At 31.5% G+C, this 18,412-nt stretch overlaps 1 protein-coding gene across 1 annotated transcript; it reads right to left on the bottom strand.

Annotated features, from left to right (window-relative positions):
* Positions 1 to 2,530: 2,530 nt before the first annotated feature.
* Positions 2,531 to 16,469, bottom strand: LOC115890262 (lysosomal aspartic protease-like). The gene is made up of 9 exons (XM_030910446.1): positions 16,194 to 16,469; positions 15,979 to 16,126; positions 14,611 to 14,734; positions 10,198 to 10,316; positions 9,890 to 10,083; positions 8,455 to 8,610; positions 8,237 to 8,399; positions 3,010 to 3,102; positions 2,531 to 2,819 (listed from the first exon to the last, which is right to left on the bottom strand). Exons 1-9 carry the CDS (start codon positions 16,283 to 16,285, stop codon positions 2,670 to 2,672), a joined length of 1,239 nt encoding a protein of 412 aa, XP_030766306.1. The 5' UTR covers positions 16,286 to 16,469; the 3' UTR covers positions 2,531 to 2,669.
* Between the last annotated feature and the right edge of the window lie 1,943 nt (positions 16,470 to 18,412).

Genomic DNA, 18,412 nt, shown 5'->3' with positions numbered 1-18,412 from the left:
CTTATCATACTATTCGAAACATATTTTTTTACAGGTACGCTTATGGTTTCGACGAATGTCAATAGGTAATTAAATAATTACGTTTTTAAATACAAGTTACTTACCTAATATTTATTTGTCGATATACTAGGTATACATTTAATATGAAAAATGTTTTACTAATTGTAATTAAATAAGCGGGTTCGGAAGACTTTGACCTGTTAAGGGAAATGACAGGAAACGACTCAGATGTGAAGTTATAAACACAACTACAACGATATTATCAAAAAGTCTTTTGATTAAACATTCTTTACATGTCAATATACAAATATGAAGTTTCATCCTATTTTTTACTCGAATTTAGAAAATAGCTTTACAAAAATCCGAGGAATTAAATATGTCAAATTTCCTGTAAAAGTAGTTTATATAATAGTCACACACTACATTAAAAACCTTATCGTTACATGGCTAATTTTTCTTTTGAAGTATCTTTCTGTGTAGCCATTATGAAATAGTCATGTCTGCCAGCGCGATCCAGGGGCTTAAAGCGAGGGCGGCCAATCGAAAGGGTTAAATTTTGGCACTAAAAACCGATTCACGGCCATGGCACGTTAGACTTTTATGGAGAACCGATGATAGGATTTTTTTGAAAATTTGGATTTTTACATAAAGGCACCTGCTACATCTGTCGAAATTATTTTCAGCATTACAGTGTTGCCGCTTCATACTAAAAGTAGTAACATTTTTGTTATTTTAAATGGAACACCCGGTATATTATTACATTTTTAAAACTACTTTGATATCTCATAATTTTTATATTATACTAAATAAAATGTGTAAAACTGACAAAAACATGATATTGAATAAGCATTGGTTAAATCATAAATTCGGCATATTGAAAGCTGAAATTTGGTTTATAGGTTAAGGCGATCGGATATCAAACAGGGCCAGAAACAATTATTTCCGTTTGTTATAAAATTACTCAAATCTTTGTTATTTTAAATTCAACCCTAGGAATATTATTTAAAAATCAAAACCCAAATAAAACTGCTTTTCAATGATAATGTAAAAATCAGTAAAGCCATTTAAAAGATAATAATTCTATTATAATTGTTTCGTTTAAAGAAATTCGTTGCCATGACAAATATTCAAACTTTGTAAGTAACAATTAGAGTTTACGTGCTAAATTTCTAAAATTGTCATATCGAAATTCTTGAAATGAAACTATAACAGAATTACTATTAATTTTTAGATAGCTCTACTTAAGAAACCGGAAGGTTTAGGTATAGGAACATAATTTATCGTTGAAAAGCAATTTTATTATTTTTTTGATTTTTTGAATAACATTAATAGGGCTGAATTTAAAATAACAAAGATTTGAGTAATTTTATAACAATCGGAAATAAATAATATTTTTGCTCTATCTGTGTAATATCCAACTGGTTTTTTTAGACTTTAGACAGATCGAATATATCGACTTTCTTTAGCATATAACCCAAATTTCAACTTTAAAAATGTTTATTTAATTCATGATTTTACCAATGTTTATTCACGATCATATTTTTGTCAATTTTACACCATTTTTTTTTATCTTATACACTATTACAGATAGGTATAGGTTGGTATAATAGAAAAATTATGAGATTATGAAAGTAGTTTATAAAAATGTAATAATATACCGGGTGTTCCATTTAAAATGATAGATGAGAAAGATGCTACCACTTTTAGTACGAATTTTCAAAAAAAAAGAAAAAAAAAATCATCGGTTTTCCATAAACGTCTAACGTGCCGTGAAACACCCTATATACGGTAGTCGTCCAAAAAAGTTCTGAATTAATTTTTTTTATGAAGTTTACCCTTTTCAAGGTAATTGATGTGAATGACATCGTGTGCATCCCAAAAAACTGTGGCCGTGGCTTTGTTGGCCAACAGACCCACCTTGGGCGGCACCACCGAAATAAATTCGGTAATTCCACCTTAGCCCAAGCCAACCTATTTTTCTATGCCTAAGAGCGCTTTCACACACACCGGCAAAATCACCGGATGATCGATTGCAATATAAATAAATTAGCTCCTTCACATATACTCCGATTCGGTAAAATAGTCGGGGATCGAAAAATACAATAGAAATAAATACAACTATCGTAACGTGTGCAAAGTCCGACATGGACTCCGATTTTGCCGGTGTGTATGCAAGCGCTTTTAGCCTTCTATGATGCACGCTCATTCTCAGAAACTCACTGTATTGATTCTTCCTTTGTCTGTATAATAGATGACAATTGATAGGAGCAGTGCGTGCATTTAAAACTACAGCACAAGCAATTCAAAGTCACTTCTCCAACTGACCCTGTACATTTCAGTTTCAGTGGACAGTTTGACGCCGCCGCGGCCGCGCCGCGCCGTCGTTGTTATGAATTAGTTAATTTCAAAATTCTGAAATAAAACTATATCGTTGAAAAGGAAAATTTAAGTTTTATGATATTTAGATATACAAGGTGTGACAACGGGGAAGGCAGATAAGAAAAATCGGGAAGTAGAAATAAAATAAAAATTTCAAAAACATTAAAACTTTATTAAGTGTAAAAGTCAATATGCAATAATGGCACATTTTAAAGCACTAAACATAAAAGCATTAAATCTACTAACTTTTAAATCACGAGGTAATATGTAAATGTATATTGTTCTGTATTTTAAGCTGCTTTAACAAATCCAATTTGTTTATTTCCAATATCGTAAATAGAATAATATTCAGAGAGGAAAGCACCTCCTAACACCCACATATTATTCGTGTCTGATGGAATAAAAGCGGATACGCAGAAAGTGAAAGAGTGCCATGTCATCTGTCAAAATATAAAAAAAATTAGTATTGCTACAAAGTTAAATATTGAAGATTTCAAAAATTTAATATTCCATTATTTTTAGATATATGAAAATACAACACCGCAATGTTGAGAAAATAGATTGAATAATCCATTAACTGTTTTGTTCTCCATAAAACCTACCATCAACAGGAAATCGCGTTATATTTACCTTTATGGTATAATCACGTCCTTTGAGCGTAAAATTTTGTCCTCCAAGAACAAAGGCCATATCGGGTAATTTGTTAATTGTCTCGCACGCAACCTAAAACAAGTTAAAAATACCCTACTCAAAACAATTATCGCATATATGAATAAAAATAATTATTATATTGTAAATGACACATTCATTTTTCTGCCTTTCTCTTATGAGTTTTTTTAGAATAATTAGGGTACGCACTGACATGTAATTTCTAGTCGACCGAGTATTTAGTTGCAAAAGTGAAAACAATATATTCTTATGGAGCCGATAGGACCAATATTTGATTACCTTAGGCTATGCGCTGACAGGCAATTTTTAATCGGCCGACTATTCAGTTGCATATTTGTAACCAATATATGTATATCCTTATGGAGCCGCGCTCACATGCAATCAAATAGTTGGCCGATCGACTTCATAACTATGTATACCACCAAAGTTAGATACACTATTTTTTTTGAGACCCTGTATACAGGGTGGCGCACCTCATTCGCCTCGGTTGACTATACGAAAACGGAAAGATGTAGAAACAAAATATTTCATGGGTATATGTGGGAAAAAAATGTGCATAATTTAAAATTACTTTGAAATGTACAGGGTGTGTCAGAACTAAGATCCATACCAAAGTTATATTTTTTCTTTTGGATCACACACACACACACACACACACACACATACACACACGGTATTTTATTTCATTTTTGAATTCTAGGGCATAAAATAAGGCATTTATTGTAAGGGTTAAGTATGTTTAAAAGCTAGATATTTAAATATGCATGCTATAATAAAAAAGATTGTCAACACCCTGTACATTGCTTTTCAGAATTAATTCTTGTGCTGACTTTTAAGCCGAAAAAATTAGCTTCACTAAAAAATTTGATTGCTTCATTTAATGTATACAGGGGTATCAACAATTGCTGGTCTATTTTAAATATTTACTTCACATAGAAACTTTGTTATTTCAAATACAACACCCTGTATTTTTTTAAATAAATCGAAGCAGATTCCAATGCTCTTTCAAACTATATTACAGTTTCCTATACCTATCTAGCTCAGATTTTGAATAAAAAGCAATTTTTCAATAAAATGGCAACCAAGAGTGTCGTCATGGCAAATTTCTAGTGACAGTTAGTAGCTATTTAAAAAATCGAAATTAGTTTATGAACTTATTTAAATTTATACCAGTTTATTTTTATGTAATTTACCTACAATCGTTTAATAAATAATATTTATTATTCTATGAAGAAAAACGAAGACGTAGTTCTTTGATTTATTTTACGATGACTTGTAGATATATTAGTTTTTTATAAATTCATTTTCTCCTAACCACAAGTTTCTGCCTCATAGGCTTTTTATAAACCACACATACCAACTCTGCGAAATAGGACATTCTTCATTTTTCTTGATAAAATAATGAATACTTATTAAACTATTGTAGGTAAATTTAAGTAAACTGTTATAAATTATAAATAATAATGTCCATAAACTAATGTCGATTTTGAAAATAGTTACTAACCGTCACTAGAAAATTGCCATGGCGACAGGCGTCACCAGGCATCTCGATTGCCATTTTATTTAAAAATCGCTTTTTATTCAAAATCTGAGTTAGATAGGTATAGGAAATCCTAATATGCTAAGTGTTGCATTTGAAATAACAAAGTTTTTATATAAAATAAATCCTTAAAATAGATCAGCAATTTTTGGTACCCCTGTATAAATTTAAGGAAGCAATAACATTTTTCAGTAAAGTATATTTCCCTACCTAGCAAGAATTAATTCTAAAAAGTACTGTGTACAGGGTGTTAATAATCTATTCTATTGTAGCATGCATATTTAAATATCTTTAAATATCTCAAAAACCAAAGATTTTAAACATATTTAACCCTTATAATAAATGCCTTTTCTTGAGCCCAAGAATCTAAAAATGATATAAAATACCGGGTGTTCCGTGATAAAATATAACTTTGGTATGGATCTTAGTTCTGAAACACCCTGTATATTTCAAAATAATTTTAAATTGTGCACATTGCCTCCCCACATATAACCATAAAATATTGTTGCGGACCCGTGTGAACTCGGCCTTAGGCCTGGCCACTCGGCTATGACTCATACGCCCGGCAACGTTCGAAAACGAATAGAAGCTGCGGTGAGACGAAGAACGCGGCTAGAAATTTTCGAGACAAATCTGGATTGTCTGTTTCTCTCATATATAAGCCGATGCCCGAAGCCTGAGGAGGACAGAGAAAAACAACCGGTCGACGCGTACAGTTACAATCGCCGAGCTAAATTCAAAATAAGTGGAAGTATTTTAACTGCTAGTATAGTTCGACCCTAGAAACACTTGAGGTTTATTTTGCATACGGGCATGCATTTTGTATATTTTGCGAAAAAAAATGTTGGAAATTTTATATTTTCTTGACATTTTCCGAAAAATATTGAAAAACTTTTGAGTGCTGCTTGTTCAGCTTCCGAAATTTGTTTATGGTGCTTGGAGAGAATGCAATGTTGCCACCTCCTACGCTATCCACATTCTATATGTTTATAAGTTTACATCTTTACACGGAGCATACGCGACCCATGTGAAACTGTTCACATAAACTCATGGTACTTGCTCTAAGTCGCGGACGGTCCGTCGCGGACGCTCCGCTCTATCTGAAAGCGCTGTAAAGAATGATAACAGGGCTTTCCGCGACTTCCTTTCCTTTGACCGTCCGCGACTTGGAGCAATATCGCAATATAGTCGCGTATGATCCGTCCGGATGAGCTATCTTGAAAAAAACATCCGCGCGGACGGTCCGCTCCATCTGAAAGCGCTGTTACGCAAACACGTGCCCACCACATATGTACGGTATGATAAAAAAAACGGCGTCAGCGATGGCTATGAAATGAAGATCGCTGTCATTTTATATGTAAATTTATATGAGAAATGTCATTGATCGTCATTCCCTGGCCAACTGGACCCCGTTTTTTTTTCGATCATACGGTATTAAACTGAACATCACATATTATAACTTTTAGCAGAATATTATTGAAGTGAAACTTCTTTACGCGTGATGGGAGTAAAAATTGAAGGCCGTCACACTGCCGGGACGGCCGTAATACATGAGACACGAGAGGAAAAGTGGTAACGTTGACTTTTTGATCTTGGAGCGTCGTAACTCGGGCCCTATGTGAGCTAGGGGGCTGAAACTAAGAATGTAGATGAGGATCGAAGAGTCCCACCTTTTCATAATATTTTGATGACGTTTCGTGCACTATGAAGCCCCTTTATCAATAGCGGAAAAATCGTCCGATTTAACGGGTTTTGGAACGTCGTAACTCGGGCCCTATATGAGCTAGGGAGCTGTAACTCGGAATGTATGTCTTTTTTTCTTTTAATAATATTTAAATAATACGGGAATAATTTGACGAAACCCCATCATCAATGAATCAAACCAAAAAATCGTCTGATTTAAATTAAATTTGGTATGTCGATAGATTGGACCAAGGCCGACTTTACTGTGTACGTCACGTGTCACTGTGACAGTTAGTTTTGCCGTATGAAATGTCAAAACTTGATATCGTCCGATCGCGACCAAATTTGGTGGGCAGGCTATGTGAGCGACGGTGCACAGGGTCCCACCCTGCAAAGTTGGATAGGATGTTCTTCATCAGGGTGGGACTAAGGATTTGATACTGAAGAAAAATGTGGATCGATTTCGGCATAATTGGGGACGGGCTACAGGATGACGCCATAGACGCGATGCCTCTAAATAGATTAAGTCATCAGGATTTTTCTTAATTACCTATGGGTCGAATGGAACCAAACTCGGCACGTGGATAGAGAGGTACCAAAATGGAGTTCTCAGACTGACAGACAGGCAGACGGAAGTAAGAAAAAGTTTCAGTTCAAATATGCGCACATAGTGCACACAGAATTTTTTTAAATTTTTACAAATCAAACAATTCTACATAAATGCATTAAACATTTTATTATGGCGTATTAACTCATGATATGAATATTCCGAGAAGAGTCCCATAGAAGAGACCGATGACATGATTTTTTGAATCAGCGCCCTCTATTACATATCGCGGGTGATCTGGCAAATGTTCCTATCTACTGAAACAATAACCTTACAGGAGGCAATAAAAACGGTATTTTCAAAAACGGAACGGCTTAGAAGGCTGGGCTATTGAAAATACATTATAATATGTTTTCTATTAAATACTATTTATTTGGAAGCAATTAAACTGTAAACTTGTTTATTAAATCAGATAGGATTTTTTGCTTTTGATAAAATGGCACATAGGATTATTTGTATTTTAGGATTATAAAGGATAAGACGTTTTGCTTGTGGTAAAAGTAAGATAGGATAATTTGCTTTCATAGTTTTATAGTATATATAGTAAATATATAGTAAATCACCTTAATTTTAGTTCAAAATAGAACTAAAAAATCCAGCAAGCACAAGAAGCGTGTCACGACTAGCTGGTTTTTAACGCAAAGTTATGAAGATAGGAGAAATTGCTTCTTAATATCACCTGATTATAGATAGGAGCTTTTGTTTTTTAATCAAAATAAGTACGTTTGTGTGACCAGAATAACAGCTGGTTTCAGAAAGGTTTTCTTTTTTTAAATTGTGCCGTAATTTTTTTTTATTTTCAGATATTACCTTTTGTCAATACGTGCATAATGACTCATAGAACGTTATGCTAAAATAATCTCAATTTTGAAAAAAATTCATAGGAGCATTTGCCAGATCACCCGCGATATGTAAATAGTAAACGTTTGACCTACATAAATACATCAGCTGATGAGCTGAATTTTAAATTATGGTTGTCCAATCTATTTGAGAGTTTACTCAAAACAGTAAACCTCTAACAAAACTCAAAAATAGGCAAATATAAGCTAAACCTGTAAAAATACTTTTAATATTCAAATAGAAATATCAAGGACTTTTCATAAAAACAAGTGTGAGATAGAAAAACCGAGGAGTTTAAATTCTTAAAAAATAATCCTAAGTAATTCAGATGGCATATGAATTGTATTTTGTGCCATATACACGTGGGTATTCAGGTGTAGTGCGGTCAAGAATCGCAGTTAAATGTAGTGTTGATAAGTGTAATCTTGCAGTTTTAGGTAAAGTGATAAAAGCTACCGGAGCTACCATCCTTGCACTTATTCCTGAAACCCCCAGTATATTACAACAATTTTACTTACAGTATATTTTCCAATCCATGTCTGACGTGCCTTAATAGCAACGTGAATTTTGTCAACTTGATCTTTTGGACCATAAATACTTGTACCGCTAGTATCAGAAATAGCAGTACAACTTTCATTGCAAAAAAAGAAGGTGTTATCTTTATCTCCATTAAAATAAACACTAAAAATATAGTTATCAAGAGGCTTATAAATAAATAAAACTATTTTAAACTTACCCATCTAAATCAAACTGCCAATACGCTCCCGCTTTCAAAGGCAAATACTTAATAGGATCATAAATAGTGTGATTATTAGCGTCCTTCTTGGAATGGACATGTCTGTATTCAATAAAGCCCAAAATGATATTTCCTCCATGTTCTGACTGCGCATCTCTATAAAGAATCACATTTCTAAATTTAAGGAGCGCTTAAAAACTTTTAGTCAGAGAGTTGGCGACATATTTTAGGTAAGTTAGAGTAACAAAAAATACCCAGAATCCTAAGTCGGGCAGAGGAGTTGCGGTTATTTCGCGACTGCGCAACCTTTGGCATTTACAAAAAAATAAATCCAAAAAATATCCTTTAGGCAACTTGAAATTTGTTTATTCTTAAATTTTAGCATCTATTTAACCTAGAAATAAGTATGCCAGATTTTTTTTTTCGGTTTTAGAGTGTGACCCCACCATCACAAATATATTTGTCTTATATAAAATCTTTATTCGCGCCAGGCAAGTATTAACAACCGTTGAATTCGTCTGACGATTAACCCATATTTTTTTAATATTATCTAATAAACACGCCATAAAAAATTTATAATGCCTAAAGTACAGTACGTCTGTCCGTTCTATAGCTACGGAGTATCCGTGAGAGGGGAAACGATATTCTCTCGATTTCTTCGTAAAAAATTAGACGATACGTCCCATCAATAAAAATTCGACAAATTTTCAAGTATAGCCAATAAAATGAGTGGGCGGGGCGATTTGCGGTGACGTACTCGTCAAGTCGACATATAAAATATGTCCGCATTACTTTCATAGACACAGATCCAGCAAACGTACTGTATATTTTCCAGGTGTAATTATTAAATATAAGTAATAATAAACAAATTTCAAGTTGCCTAAAGGATATTTTTTGGATTTATTTTTTTGCAAATGTCATAGGTTGCGCAGTAGCAAAATAACCACAACCCCCCTGCCAGACTGCCAGGGTTCTGGGTTCATCAGTTAATAAACTATAATTTGTTTGTCATTTCAACTTGCATAATAGTATATTGTTTTATTAGGAGTTTGACTTGTGACATGCAGCCGAGGCACAATAAGTCATTTTTACTCAGAATAGAACATCCTATTTTTTTTCAAACGCCACAAATAATTTTTTAAACAATTTCAAACGTTCCAAATAACATAAAAGATTTAAGTCATACCTTGTATGTAATTTATATTGAGAAACGATGGTTACGGCTCGTTGAATTTGACACTTTATATCAGTTTAATAATATATTTCCGTACTTTTATGCTTAGGTGTAAAAGTGCATTACTTTTATGCCTAGGTGTTAAATGACTTTTTTATATTGTCAATCGGGTCACAAAAACTAATACTTTTGTGACGTTTGAAAAAAAATGTTCTCTAAATATGTCGTCAGCTTTTAGACTATTTGATTTTTTGTTTATACCTGTTTAGATATATGGAGAATAAAGGATCTTTAATTTTTCCTTGCTTCAAAAGATTATAAAAAATTGGAACGTAGGCATCCGACTCCGTTTGAAGACCTAAACCAAGAACGCCATCAATTTTACTGAAGATGTACGATTTAGGTACATTAGTTATTTCGGCAAATAGTTGACTTGTGACGTTTGAATGTCCTATCTATAAAAAAGCAATGTTTCTCTTAAAATACATCCTGGAAATTTTTCAAAACTAATCATAATTTATTAAAAATTTGAAGTAAATTTAAACAGATAATTTGCATAGGGTACTTACATAAAAATTGTCGTACGACAAAAATCCACTTAGATTGTAACTACCTTCGGGAATATTAATGGGCGTGCCGTCTTTTTTGTACCCCGAAGATTTGCTATGATCATATTTGTTATGGTACACTAAAATGGTTGGATTAAATCATTAAAATTGGAAATTATTACTTCTAATACAGTAGACATTTCATTGTAAGGACATGAGCTACCAAACATTTTAAATAATGTGTATATAAGTATCTAACTAATATTTTCATTAAAAATAAATTCTCAGCTTCTTTAAATGCTAAGTTATGCAGTTTTTAGTAAATATTGCAACAAGATATTAGGTATAGGGTGATCATTCGGCTAGAGCGTCCCCTTATGTATTATGTGCCGTGGTATTAGCATGTATTACACAAACTTGCATATATACGTAGAAACGAGAACGACTCCCTATAAACTTTTTTTAAAGTGATTCCCTTATTTTTGAGTCTAAACTGACATACGCCATTTACAAAAACTGTTTTCTCTCTAACACAGTTATATGGATATTTAGTATTAAGCTAACTCCATTATTCCTAATTTTACAGGAGAGCAAAAAAACGGTATAAAAAATGGAAGTAGGAAGTATTTTCACGCTTTAATATGATAAAGAGATAAGAATTGTATTCGCTGGGGAACAATAAAACTCGCAGATATTCGTCTTGCAGAAATAAGAAATAAAAATATACTTCTGGAGATAGCAACCTTTATTGTTTGAAATTTTTAAAATGGAATTGAATATTACCCAAACAGATTTAGAAATAATCAATAAAATTTAAAAAATATGATATTCATAACCATATATTTATAATATCGTCGGTCTAGAAGCAAAACATACAAGTCCAAAAACAAATAAATTTTTTAATGCATTTTAAATAATGTGTATATAAGTATCTAACTAATATTTTCATTAAAAATAAATTCTCAGCTTCTTTAAATGCTAAGTTATGCAGTTTTTAGTAAATATTGCAACAAGATATTAGGTATAGGGTGATCATTCGGCTAGAGCGTCCCCTTATGTATTATGTGCCGTGGTATTAGCATGTATTACCACCGTATTACCACAAACTTGCATATATACGTAGAAACGAGAACGACTCCCTAACGTTGAAAAAAATAAAACTGATTAGGTATTATGGAAATTCTTGTACAAGTAAGTAATGGTTATTTAAACTATTTATAGCACGCCAATGAATTGCTCGTATATAGAGAATTTCGTTTTTCCCCTTACCCTTTACGGATACCCCGTATTTACAGAACGGATTGACGCAGGATCGAACTGATCATATTATATATATAACTATTAGGGAGGCCCAGCCTTCGCGAGCCTCCTTTATAGTTCATTATTTATTTTTAACAATATTTGCTTTTGCATTCCATTATGGCATTTGCATTGCATTGGTTTACCTTAGGATAGTTCCCTGATTTCTATACAGGGTTAGCCTTAAACAAGTGCAAATATTATCAGGGCTGGTAAATCTCCATAAAAGAAACATAATATTTTCTCTTTACCGTTTTTTCAAATAAATCCAAAACAACCGAGTTATTTCACTTTTAAAATTTCAAATTTTTTGCTATAATTTTGAGAATTTTCTTTCTTGTAAATTTAATCTTATACCTATGTTGCCATATTACAGACAAAGTATGTTTTTAAACTAAAAATTAAAAAAATTTCCAATTTTTTTTTTAAAATTCCAAATTTTCAAAAAAAAAATCGCACAAAAAACCTCATAATCGTGTTTCTTGGGTCGAAATATATTCTACCCCTAAAAATATTTGCACTTATTATTTAAGACTCACCCTGTATATAATAGGAAAAAATTGACCAAAACGTAAGGCGAAAAAATACGCAAAAAATCGACACTGGCCTCTCCTTACATTGCCACCCGGACCCCTTTGGCATAGTGCGACCCTGGATCGACGTACTGTACTAAAGAAACATACGAATTAAGATTGCGTGTGTTTGCTTTAGCGTGATCGTAACGGAAATTACGGAGATAGCAGCAATTCGGTGGCTATTTCAGATCACTGGGAGTTAGCAGATATTATTGAGTTAAAATAGCAAATTTTCTTTAATGGGAAAAATGTATTTGCGTTCCCTACTTATAGAGTATTTTTTTCTCTTTCTAATGGTATAAAAAACATATTAACGTAAAAAATGGAGTTAGCAGGTTATCACGTTTCAATGACGATATATTAATTAATAAACACCGAGAAAATTACGATCGTTGAAATTATGAGTTTGAGGATTCCCCAGTATACTGTCATATCTGTTAATGTATAGATTTAGCTGCTGATATGCCGCTTCAGTTTGCAAACTGCAGTATGTAGTCTTAACTTACTCAACGCAATAGGCTTGGTGCATTGTACGCCGATGCTGCCACCATCGGAGAACATTGTAAACAACGGGTATATAAAAATACACGGGTAGGATTCTGCCGTATCGGGTACTGCGGTCGGAATTTTTAAAATGAATTGAAATGCACCAAGCGTTGTATAAAATATGCCCTGAAAGAAGTATATCGTGTTCTGGTTAACTATTTGTTCTCAGTTTTGTTTGGTTTTGTCTTCTTTTTGAAAAAAAAACGAGAAAATTCACAAAATACCATAGTATAAAATTTGAAAAAGCATCTGACTGATTTTCCAGACTATTGTCTTTGCGTTCTCCAAAAATAAATTCTCAGGCATTTTACAACACTATAGTCATATAGTGTTGTAACTGCAGATTTTATATTTTCCATATATGTACAGGGTGGGTCAAATTGGACGCTTTTAAAGGGAAACACCTTTTTCTATAGGAGATAGATGAAAACTAATATCGGTGTCTGTAGCTCAATTTTCATCAGATACATGGTGAAAACCGCACATCAATATCTGTTACCGTTTCGGAGTTACGGGGTGTTTTTTAAAAATGTCCATTTTTAACAAATCGCTTTGACTTTTTTGCTATGGAGAATATTTCTATGAAAACATTTCCAAAGCACCTTTTTACGTAGAATTTAATGGTTTCAGTATATTTCTTTTTAAATTAATAATTTAAGAGTTATCAACAGAAATTTTTTTTTATTTGGTTTGGTTTGGACACCCTATATATTTTTAATTAACTGAAAAGAACTTAAAATTACCTTTTCAAAAATATAGCGCACTTGATATTTTGGTAAAATCCCCTTCAAAATACAGAATTTTTAATTGCCGCCTAAACTAGTAGGCTTTGAATCCCTTATTGATGATATGTCCCTAATGGAACTCGAAAACATATTTTCCAGCAAGACGAGGCACCGCTTCGGAACGCGGAAGTTATCAGCAAATTTTTGCAGCCAATTTCAAGAGTAATTGAATACCTAACCAAGATCCCAGCCGTTGGCCGTCGAGGCAGCACAAGTGCCTATGGATCTAGTCCTATGGATATATTTGCGGAAGAATAAAGGATCTTATTTTTAAATTGCCCGTATAATCTAGACAAGAATTAGAAATACTTAGTAGTTATTATTAAGTTTAAAAAAATTATACTTATACCATTAAATTCTACGTAAAAAGGTGCTTTGGAAATGTTTTCATTAGAATACAAAATTTCCCATAGCAAAAAAGTTACAGCTATTTGTAAAAAATGCATATTTTTGAAAAACACCCCGTAACTCGAAACGGTAACAGATATAGATATGCGGTTTTCACCATCAAGTTTTTGACAAAAATTGAGCTCTAGACACCGATATTAGTTCTCATGTATATCCTAGGGAAAAGGGCGTCTCCCTTTAAAAGCGTCCAATTTGGCCCACCCTGTACATACATAGAAAATATAAAATCTGCAGTTGTGGAAATTTTACTTCATTTTATTATATTCAGAAATACAATACTTACACATTACTTTTTTCTTTGCTCTTGTTTCTAAAATGTTTTACACATTTAACATGTTAATTTTATTTGTAAATACATACATTACACATTACATATACATTATACCGTATGATCGAATAAAAACGGCGTCAACGATGTCTATGAAATGAAGATCGCTGTCATTTTATATGTAAAATTATAGGGGAAATGTCATCGATCGTCATTTCCAAGCCAACTGGACGCCGTTTTTTTTCGATCATACGGTACTTCATCAGACCTAGTTCAAGGTTCTGTGTGTGTTTTATTATTCACACTATCAAATGTCTACTGTACAGTTAATGAATAAAATATCTTATAGGATTTTTTGAATTTATATAGCAATAATTATTGTATAAGGTGTTAAGTATAGAATTACAATTTATAATTTTTTACCAGCCCTGGATATAAATGCAGACAGTGCAGGTTATAAAACTGGTTTTGTTAATTATTCAGTTTAACAAATTTTTAACCGCAGATCGAATTCTTCGTATGTTTACGATCTTTTTATATTAATTTAACTTACAACATCCTATACTTGTCCAGGGACACTGATCCGAAATAAGCCAACTTAATGTCCAAGCAGTGTCAAAAGCAACGTTCATTGACTGTCCAGGATGGCCGACGATAATTTTGGCATAAAATTCGTTCTAAAATGTATTATTTCCTTTAGGTATACAATATTATCGAACAAAATAACGGCGTCAGTGATGGCTATGAAATGAAGATCGCTGTCTTTTTATATGTAAAATTATATGGGAAATGTCTTCGATCGCGCGTCATTTCCAAGCCAACTGGACGCCGTTTTTTTTCGATCGTACGGTATTTCATTCCATTCTATAAACTTTTAATTGTTTATTAATCTATAATAGCTAGTAATAGTTTTGGGTAAAACATGGTAATATTAAAAATTTATTTGCATTTGGGTGTAAGTAATATTATGTATATTGGGAATAAGTATATTTAGTGTGATTGAGTCTTAAATAGGTGCAAATATTTTTAGAGGTAGTATATTTCAACCCCAGAAACACGATTATGAGGTTTTTTGCGCGAAAAAATTTTGTGAAATTTTTTTTTAGTTTCTAGTTAAAAACCATAATTTATTGATAATATGGCGACATAGGTAATAGATTAAATTTACAAGAAAGAAAAGCCAGAAAAGATCCAGTGGTTCTCAAAATTTAAGAAAAAAAATATATTTTTTCGGAAATTTTCGAAGTAAAATAACTTTGTTATATCTCGGTGATTTTAGACTTATTTGAAAAACGGTAAAGAGAATGTTTCTTTTATCGAGATTTACCAGCCCTGAAAATATTTGCACTTATTTAAAACTCACCCTGTATAACTACATCTGGGGCTAAAATAATGAGATACTAAAAAAATAGTTACTTGTATTTTCATAAAAATAAACTTTAAACTCCTAAATCCTGCCTAAATCATATACATTTTAGAAATCTATAAATAACTTTTTTTATCTTCCACTCATGGATGATAAGAACACATATATAGGTACATGCAAAATGTCATTTCCTAGTTGTAACAAGTTGTATCAATAAAAGTATCCATCCAGAAAAAAATATGTCAGTCGATATCTTATCAGTTTTTGCTGTACACACACAGATATAAAATTAAATGTAATTTACAAATATTTAATTATAAATTATGGTACTATTTTTCAGGAATCTTCAAAATATATGTGAACAATTTTAAAAAAAGTTTTATTACCTTCTGTTATTTGTCTGAAAAAATATAGAATCAGAATGCAGTGTGAACCATATTTTACCTATTCTCTCAGCTATTTGATTTTAACACTATACCTAGCTATATAATTTCGTTTTAATAAAGTTTAATAGCAGATGGTTAGAATAATTTATACTAGAATCATTGAACTTACATCATGATATCTGTATAAAGCAACAGAATCATTTGTTCTATTACTTGGTTTCTTGAAAATCCAGTCAACATTAAATCCATGGTTCCTTAATTTTTTAGCTGAATTAATATGTTGCTCAAGAGGAGACTTTTGTCGAATTAATTGAATGCTACAGAAATTTAATAATATATCACATAAAACTGAGAATTACTTTAAGTAGTCAAAACAAAACTTACCTTAAGCTAGCATCTGAATCATCAGCATAAGTAAACACAAATTTAATAAAATAAAACAGAAATAAATATAAACTCGCCCTCGGGATTAACATGTTTATATAGATTATTATTACTCAAGAAATTATATAAATAAATGAGTAATATAAAACAGAAGATTTGTTTTTATACTCCACCTAAACTATTTAAGCTGTGTACTTCCCTGAAATCTAAAATACGGAAACCGAAAATAAGACGGTTGTTTCCACTGTTCTCAGCGTTGCCAAATCATCTGGTAAAATTTCTTCAAATGAAATAAGTCTTCCAAAGTTAACATAAAATGCACATTTTTTTCATTTAAATAATGTTTCAAACCGAGAACAAATTTAAAATATATTTATTATGTTAAATTTTTGTAAAACAACTTGATATACTTTTAGAACTATATAATATATTTAGGGTTTCCATAAAGGCTTTTGGAAATTCCGGAGAAATGCACGATCCCCATGAAATCCGGACGTAGCAAAAAAGAAAGTATAAATTTATTTATGAACTTTTATAGGACGCAAATAGTAGCCTCGGACTCAACAAAATATAAACCAAAAACACATTCACTTTCCAGAAGTGCACCAAAACCGAAAAATTTGAGCGCCAAAGTATAGCCAAGGTTGTGGCAAGTTGTGGTCAGGTTTCCCGGACGCTTTTCCAAATCCGGACCGGATGACCGCCCCGGATACTTTAAAATTCGGACAAGTCCGGGTAAATCCGGACGTATGGAAACCCTAAATATATTGAACTGCTAAACCAGATAAAACGTAAATTAATTCTAAACCACAGATTATATTCTCAATCTGTGTCTAGACTAAGAAAAAAAAATTCCAGTTTTTCAAACCAAACAAAACATGGTAAATATATTATCTATATAAAATCTAAATAAAAAAGTTGTTCTAAAACGAGAGCGCCTTACAGGGTGAGTCTTAATAACGTGCAAATATGTGCAAATATTTGCAGGGCTGGTAGATCTCGATAAAAGAGACATATTTTCTCCTTACCGTTTTTTACATAAGTATAAAATATAAAATAACTAAAGATACCTATTAAAAACCGGCTGTAAAAAAGTTTTAAATTTTGAGAACCACTCTGGATCTTTTCTGGAGTTGCTTTCTTGTAAATTTAATCAATCTACTACCTCATATATATATATATATATATATATATATATATATATAAAGAGAAAGAGAGCATATATATATGTTGCTATACATGGTTGGTTGTTAAGAGAAAGAAAGAAAGAGCAGAGCAGCATATATATATGCTATCACTATATATATATATATAGCATATATATATATATATATATATATATTTTTTTTAACTAATGAAAACTTTAAATTTTAACTATAATTTTAACTAAAGTTTAAATTTTGAGATGCACTCTGGAGAAAGATCTGAGTTAATTATTCTTTATAAATTTAATCAATCTATTACATATTATATATATATATATATATATATATATATATATATATAATATAGCATATATATATATATATATATATATATATATATATATATAGCATATGATATATCAGTAGCAGTATTATATATATATATATATATATATATATATATATATATATATATATATATATATATATATATATATATATATATATATATATATATATATATATATATATATATATATATATATATATATATATATATATATATATATATATATATATATATATTTTTTAACTAATAAAACTTTAAAGAAATTATGTTTTTAACTAAAAATTAAAAAACTCCCATAAATTTTTGAAAAATTCCAATTTTTAAGATTATTTTTTCGCGAAAAAAAAAACCATAAGTGTTTCTGGGGTCGAAATATACTACCCCTGAAATATCTGCACCTATTTAATTAAGACTCACCGTGTATAACAATGTTAGAATAATAGTCTGCATTGTTTGATATCATATTACGAGTATAAAATTTCTGTAAGCTCGAACTTTTACCGTAATATTATCTCCCAGGTTAAAATAAAGTCTCTCAAAAATTATTAAAATAACCACCCCAAGAAAAAATGTCCTCAAAAAAATTCCCCAAGACCCAAGGATTAAGATACCCCAATTTTGATAGAAAATACTTCAATCTGGCAACCTTGACATTACTCTTAAAATAGAGTGTCTAAAAGAGTGTCAGCATGCTGGCGACCTCTATGCCGTAGTCTATAAACTTC

The sequence above is a fragment of the Sitophilus oryzae genome, unplaced genomic scaffold (genome assembly GCF_002938485.1).
Source record: "Sitophilus oryzae breed Bouriz unplaced genomic scaffold, Soryzae_2.0 scaffold_860_pilon_pilon, whole genome shotgun sequence".
NCBI lineage: Eukaryota > Metazoa > Arthropoda > Insecta > Coleoptera > Curculionidae > Sitophilus > Sitophilus oryzae.
This window is presented reverse-complemented; position numbering and strand designations above follow the sequence as displayed.